This window comes from Amphiprion ocellaris, chromosome 5 (genome assembly GCF_022539595.1).
Source record: "Amphiprion ocellaris isolate individual 3 ecotype Okinawa chromosome 5, ASM2253959v1, whole genome shotgun sequence".
NCBI lineage: Eukaryota > Metazoa > Chordata > Actinopteri > Pomacentridae > Amphiprion > Amphiprion ocellaris.
In genome coordinates, this window is record NC_072770.1 from 20,847,635 (window position 1) to 20,854,948 (window position 7,314).

At 40.1% G+C, this 7,314-nt stretch overlaps 1 protein-coding gene across 1 annotated transcript; it reads right to left on the reverse strand.

The window, feature by feature from the left end:
- Nucleotides 1-4,005: 4,005 nt before the first annotated feature.
- LOC111577867 (transmembrane protein 233) lies at nt 4,006-7,153 on the reverse strand. Its single transcript, XM_023284351.3, has 4 exons — nt 6,974-7,153; nt 6,685-6,875; nt 5,864-5,998; nt 4,006-5,432 (listed from the first exon to the last, which is right to left on the reverse strand). The coding sequence occupies exons 2-4, from the start codon at nt 6,868-6,870 to the stop codon at nt 5,421-5,423; spliced, it is 333 nt and encodes a 110-aa protein (XP_023140119.1). The 5' UTR covers nt 6,871-6,875; nt 6,974-7,153; the 3' UTR covers nt 4,006-5,420.
- Nucleotides 7,154-7,314: the final 161 nt, after the last annotated feature.

Sequence of the window (7,314 nt, forward strand, 5' to 3'; positions counted from 1 at the left end):
ATGCTCAGTCAAAACACTCACAGTTGGTTTATAGATATCAGTGTGATGATGCACACATTTCATCACAAGGTTATTATATCACAGGTATTAGAGGGAACACAACAACGGTGACTATTTGTTTTATTGGGTTACTGTAGTTTTGTCATGCAGGTGTGTATAGTTTGCACATTGTGTATATGTCGAAATGTCATTTTACTGAAATGCATCTGACCAGTTTTGTTATTTTTTAAACAGAGCTAGCGATATGCAGTATGCTACACATTCAATGGGGTCCAAAAGTGTGAGTACACTAGTGAAGATACTTCCATTTTACATTTGTCTCATATTCGAACGTTCTGAATCTCTGAAAAGTAAACATGCCTTTCAAAATACACTACATTGCCAAAAGTATTCGCTCACCTGCCTTGACTCGCATATGAACGTAAGTGACATCCCATTCCTAATCCATAGGGCTCAATATGACGTCGGTCCACCCTTTGCAGCTATAACAGCTTCAACTCTTCTGGGAAAGCTGTCCACAAGGTTTAGGAGTGTGTTTATGGGAATTTTTGACCATTCTTCCAGAAGCACATTTGTGAGGTCACACACTGATGTTGGACCAGAAGGTCTGGCTCTCAGTCTCCGCTCTAATTCATCCCAAAGGTGTTCTATCGGGTTGAGGTCAGGACTCTGTGCAGGCCAGTCAAGTTCATCCACACCAGACTCTGTCATCCATGTCTGTATGGACCTTGCTTTGTGCACTGGTGCACAGTCATGTTGGAAGAGGAAGGGGCCAGCTCCAAACTGTTCCCACAAAGTTGGGAGCATGGAATTGTCCAAAATGTCTTGGTATGCTGAAGCATTCAGAGTTCCTTTCACTGGAACTAAGGGGCCAAGCCCAGCTCCTGAAAAACAACCCCACACCATAATCCCCCCTCCACCAAACGTTACACTTGGCACAATGCAGTCTGACAAGTATCATTCTCCTGGCAACCGCCAAACCCAGACTCGTCCATCAGATTGCCAGATGGAGAAGCGCGATTCGTCACTCCAGAGAACACGTCTCCACTGCTCTAGAGTCCAGTGGCGGCGTGTTTTACACCACTGCATCCCATGCTTTGCATTGCACTTGGTGATGTATGGCTTGGATGCAGCTGCTGGGCCATGGAAACCCATTCCATGAAGCTCTCTGCTGAAGCACTGTTCTTGAGCTAATCTGAAGGCCACATGAAGTTTGAAGGTCTGTAGCGATTGACTCTGCAGAAAGTTGGCCACCTCTTCACACTATGCACCTCAGCATCCACTGACCCCGCTCCGTCAGTTTACGTGGCCTACCACTTGGTGGCTGAGTTGCTGTCGTTCCCACACACTTCCACTTTCTTATAATACAGCTGACAGTTGACTGTGGAATATTTAGGAGTGAGGAAATGTCACGACTGGATTTGTTGCACAGATGGCATCCTATCACAGTTCCATGCTGGAATTCACTGAGCTCCTGAGAGCGACCCATTCTTTCACAAATGTTTGTAAAAGCAGTCTGCAGCCTAGGTGCTTGATTTTATACACCTGTGGCCATGGAAGTGATTGGAACACCTGATTCTGTGCAATAAAGATCCCTTCTGGTGACGCAGTGTTTTTTTATGCTAGATGACATGTCATGAGCAAAAATAACCAGTCAATGCCATTGCTCAGTCTTTCCGGCTTGAAACTGCAGTGTAGCAATGACAGTCTCAAAAACATTAGTTCAGACAGTCAGGGTTTCATACATTTAAAAAAAAACGGAACCAATTCTGTAGGGTGGAACGTTCTGTATAATGATTCTTCTTTAGAACCAGTTTCTAGTTCGCACACGTGTGGCTGAATTACTCCATCATATATAGTTTTACAGTGTTGGAGCTGGTGTGGAGTTGCATCTGAGTCCTTGAGTGGTTATTTTCCTGGAACAACTTCTAAATATGTCATTCTGATACACAAAGATGGGCTTTTAGAGGTCCATTTAGTGAACAGAGAAGGATTATAATATGTCAGTGTTGTGTCTACATCTCGATCCATTGCAAAAAAGTCAATGGATCGACAAGATGGATTGGTAGCTTTAATAAAACTACAACAGAATATGTTTAATAAAAGACTAAACATGGGGGGTCCAGTATATAAAACCGAATCCCTGGGGACATTTACTTTCTTTGATATCAGGTATCTGAAAGCGTCTTTCTGTTTCTCTACTTGCTCTGCACCATTCCCACAGTTATCCTCTTTCATTTATTCCAACTGGATCAAAGTGCTGCCCAGCAGGAGGAATGTGTCATGGGATACGTTTGCATGGAGGATCTTTCTGGTGCTAATAGAAGCAACTTGTTTGAGTGGCCTATTCCTGAGCACTTCATGTGAGTCACGGTGTGCTCTCCAAATGCATTGGCTACAGTGCGGCTAACAACACAACAGCAGCAGCTTCAGGTGTTGCTGTGAATCTAAACTGGAAAATAATATGATTCACTATTCTTGTACCAAAGAATAAAAGCAGCTGTCGCATGAAGATGGAAATCAGAATCTTTTTTCAGTGTAGCATGAGAAACTGAAGGAAAGCTCCTTTAATTAATTTTGTTTGTGTGAAATTTTCTTCATTGCCCAGCGCAGCAATCAGTTTCCTGTTGCAAAGTCTACCTCGATCCCTTGATAATCTTACTAAGTGCTTTCAAGTCACCTAATCCCTGCACTCATTTCATTTTTCATCCCATCCTCCTGAGTTTTGCTTTGGTGTGACATCAAAGAGGTAACACTACAATCACGCTGCCTTTCTCTTTCAAGTAATGGGAGATAATAGCACAAGATTACTGCCAAAAGTGATTTGTCCAAGTGCATTAAAATAACTGCTGAAACTTGGCAGAGGGCATCTTACATCAGAGGGGCTGCTTTGAATTACACAATTACACCTACATACAGGAGACAGGTTTGACGGAAATCAGATGTGAAGACGTAAACAGTATTTTTTTTATTTTGTTTCGTGTCTACCATATATTTCCTTGGGGCCCATAGAGCACATTGTTACCCCACGGAAAAGAGGAAAATGTAAGAGAATAGAGTGAAAGGGTTGTTTTTCAATGGCAGCAATAAGAAAACTGAGATGAGTCATGAGATGAGACTGAAATGGATGTACAGGATCTTAACTCTCCGCATGGAAGCTCTCACTTTATTTCCTACCACCTTTAAGGCCGCTGTTCATATGTTTCAGTCACCTCGCAACCGGGTCAGGTTTGTTTGAGCATGTGACCGGCTGGGCAATCTGCAGCATGGAGGGGAAAACTGCTATATTTAGTCGAGGGTATACTATGACATATCAAAATACAAGAAAATGTACCAGCAAGGCAGGATGTAATTCAGGGCTCAGGGAGATTTCTGAGCGAACTTAAGATTTAAAAAAAAAAAAAAAAAACACACTGGTCCGTTTCTATAGATGTTTGCAATTGTTGTAATTTCTACATAACACGGTCATGTAGAAATCCACATCTGAACCACAATTTAAAGGGTAAGTTAGTGGATGATCGTGGCATGATGTCTAATAGGCAACAGGTGTAGAGATCTGAAACATGTAACATGATCATCTGGTTTGAGTGTACTTTTACATAATGGCTTTGATGCCAAATTTTACAGGTGGTACGTCAGTCCACACAGGAAACAGTGTCGGCTAACATGGCTGCAGGAATAGCTCTGTCATTAACACATTGGAATTAATTAAAAGACAGCCAATAAATAGTTTTTAGTTTGCTCTTCACGACCAATTTAAACTGGACACAAATATAAATGCAACATACACATGTTCTTCCTTTCTGCCTTGGAGAAGAAGTTAAACATTCTCATTTCTTATGTTTTGGCTGGAAAATGATTCAGTTTCGTCAGTTGTGCTCTAGATGTTTTTCAGCTCTTCGACCATAGAATTAATCCACACGCTCTGGTCAAGTGTGTCTTTAAAGGATGATCGGGTAACGTGACCAGAAGACAGACAGTCTTTTAAACAGTGACTATAAAAGACCACCTTAAAAAGCATCTTTATTCAATGACATGATGCCTCAGATAACAAGAACAAATCATGGCGTTCCATACTTATTCCCCTATGTGAAAAGCAAAGGATAAAATTCAATGAAATATTACATATTGCATCTGTATTTTTGTCTCGTGGTTAGGAGGCTCTCAACAGACAGATCTGAATGGTCAAAACTGAAGCAGCAAAAGCCAAAACTATTCTAACTTTCACTTGTAAATATGGGTGAACACTGGAGACTTCATTTCCCATAATGCAGCTAAGTAGCATGTGTCATTAGACCCATGACGTCTGATGAATGACAGCATCTTTCCAATCTCAGGAACAAGTATGTGTCAAACAGTTAAAATTCAAGATACTCCCTCATGCAGCCTTTCTTTTGTTTTTAATAACAGCTGACAGTTCATTCCAGAACAGTTAAGGTTATGGCAGCAAACCAATGACTGTATTAAACTGAGCAATCATGTCCAAGAATTTAACTTTTGTTCTTAGGGAGGAAAATGTGTTATTTCTCCGGGTAAAGGTTACATAGTCTCATTTGGAAAAAAAACTCAGATTTTGAGCCACAGGAGACACTACACTGAACTATAACTGTTTGGACATGCTGAGCTGTACTCTTTGAATCTAGTCAACAGGAATGATAGAACAACATGAATCAAAGACAGTTTCTTTTATACAGTAATTTTTGGACAAAAGCTTGATCTACAGCAGGGAGTTATCTAAAATAAGCTAATAAATACTATGCTGTTGTCACTAAAGAGCATGAAAACTCAACTTCTCTCTTACAAATGAGAAAAAAAGCCTGTCACACAGTTCATGCTAGTTACTTTATTAATGTTACCAGCTAGAGACTCACTATGATACTAATGAATCTAAATGTTTTAGCACAAAATTTCAACATCATTCCTCAGTATAACTGATAAAGCTTTAAAATAAGAGCATATTAGAAAATATAAAAGTGGTTGTTGCTTTTTTTAAATTTTGGAATATCCTTAATTGAGCACAAAATTTGTCATCTTATGGGTAAAGTTGGTTTTGTGACCATAATTTACTATCATGACTCTTTCTGGCAATAAGTTAAGCTAAAAGCAACAGTTACAATTTCCCCACCACAGTCACAGCCTGACAAAAACTTGCTGTAAATCATGGATTCCCTTCAAATTTGTTGAAAGCTGCCATTTTAATTCAAAGCATCTTTGACATTAATTATTGAAATGTATCAAACTCACCAGATTTTACAGTCATTGATTGTCCATATGAAAAACAGGAAACATGACGTACAGATTGAAGTAAACATGAGTCGAATCAGAATCCTTTCACTGGCAGATGTTGTGAAACAATCAGCTCAGTCCATCCAGAGGGTTTTTATTAAAGTGTCTTATTTCTCTTCTCCACTTCCACAGCACTAAAATTCCATCTGCAACATAAACAGAAGTGCATCATTAAAGAACATCTGTAAAATGGCACACGTTTGTCTTCCATGATAATGATTTCAAGGAAGATTTCTGCAGTCTCATGCACCATTTGTATTTCACATTTGCCCCAAAATAGCCTTGTAGGTACATTATTTAACAAACAACAACAGCAACAAAATATGTTTATTCTCTATATAATTAAATATAGAACAGAAACATTTTTTCATGCTTGTGTCTAACTTGCTGCTTCTGATGCTGAGAGTGACAGTTTGATTTTCAAAAGCACCACAAATAACACCTTCAAGTAGCGGCGCGTAGGTGTATGTCTCAAATCAAAGTGACATATTACGAAATACATCTTCTGGAAATTCAATTTAGACGCCTCACAGAATATACCCCGCCAAGCTGAGCAGCTCGATGAGTCTGGCCTTACTGTGGTAAAATGAACAATGCAGGTGATGGCGATGAAGAGGAGGCCGATGATGATGGAAGCTACAGCAACGTAGAGAGCGTTCCTGCCCAATCGCCTGGAGCCGTCGTAGTCACCATGGAAATAACTGTTTCTAGACTGGGGAATGAGAAATCACTGTAAAACATAAAACTTCATCAAGACAGTTCGGGATTTTACCTCTGAATGTTTGACAAACCTCCAAAGTACAAAAAAAGGGGGCTGGTGGCACACTGTTTAATTCACAGCCTTTTATTGAGAAAAAGAAGGGTCCAATCACCTTTTTATATTTTGGAAATTTGCCATATTCAAGATGAGAATCACCAGTTTCGGCTGCATTTTGCTGGAAGATGCATAGAGAACCCTGCTTCTACTAAACCTACAGAACTAGTCCCCAAAAATAAACAGATTTGGTCCATTTAAATGACAATTGCTGCTTTCTAACGTGTTAAACTCTTGCTTAAATGGTTAAAATACACCTATTTCTTACATTTTTGGTAAAACAGAATACAGAGTTAACATTCTGCCTTCAGTCTGATTTAAAAGTTAAATCCATCAACATGCAACATGGAAACGTTTATTCGTTTTCCATGAGGGAAGATCATGTAAGTTTGTTTGATGGGCAGAGCAGGTGTCTGTGTGACTCGGTTACATCTTGTTGTCCAACACATCAGAACACTGTGTAACTGTTGAAGTAGCATAAATGAGAACACATTCATTTTCTCTCTGATATTATTTCCCTTAATGTTACATGTGTACTGTAAGATGACTCATCAGCTGAGTCAATCTGCGCAGTCCATTCTTACCATAATAGAGAAAACCAGAGCCACAATGTTGACAGGGTACGCAGGACAAAAGCAAGCGAAAATAGTCAAACAAAGGTAGCTGCGGAGTGGAGGTGGAGGTTCCTGCTCCTTTAAAGAACCGCGGTCCAAAAACGCACTCCCACTTAGGGAGCTTTTCACTTGCGTATTTAGCACTCCAAGTGCCATTGAACCTGGCAGCAACGAAACAGTCAGGGGGTGAAAAACACGCAAATTAAATGAAGTGAAAAGTTACAAATAACCTGCAAAACAGGGGAAAAAAAACAAGAACCTGAAAGGATGTAAATCCAACTTGAGAAGTTGAAATCCAATCTTTAATCTAGGTAATGTTTCAAAACCAGAGGCTCAAAAGTCTGCTCGATAAGTCTGATGTTGTCTGTTGGGTCTAATCCTGTTTGAAAGCTGGAAAAAAAGTGAAGTTTGTAGGAAGAGAGAGGGGAGAGAGGGGAGAGGATCACTAACCCTGCTGGAATCCATCCAGGACTCTGCCCTGACTACAAGTGTGAGGGATCAGACTCTGCTTACTGCTGCTGGCACCCAACACAAAAACACTCTCCACAGTCAGAGCCATGTAATATGTGTGAATGTTGTTAACACAGCAGAGTGTAGATG

Coding starts and splice junctions, on each gene's coding strand:
- LOC111577867 (XM_023284351.3), bottom strand. CDS start 6,870: ATGGCACTTGGAGTGCTAAATACGCAAGTGAAAAGCTCCCTAAGTGGG. Junction 5,999..6,684: donor CTCTGGTTTTCTCTATTATG/GTAAGAATGGAC, acceptor CTCATTCCCCAG/TCTAGAAACAGTTATTTCCA.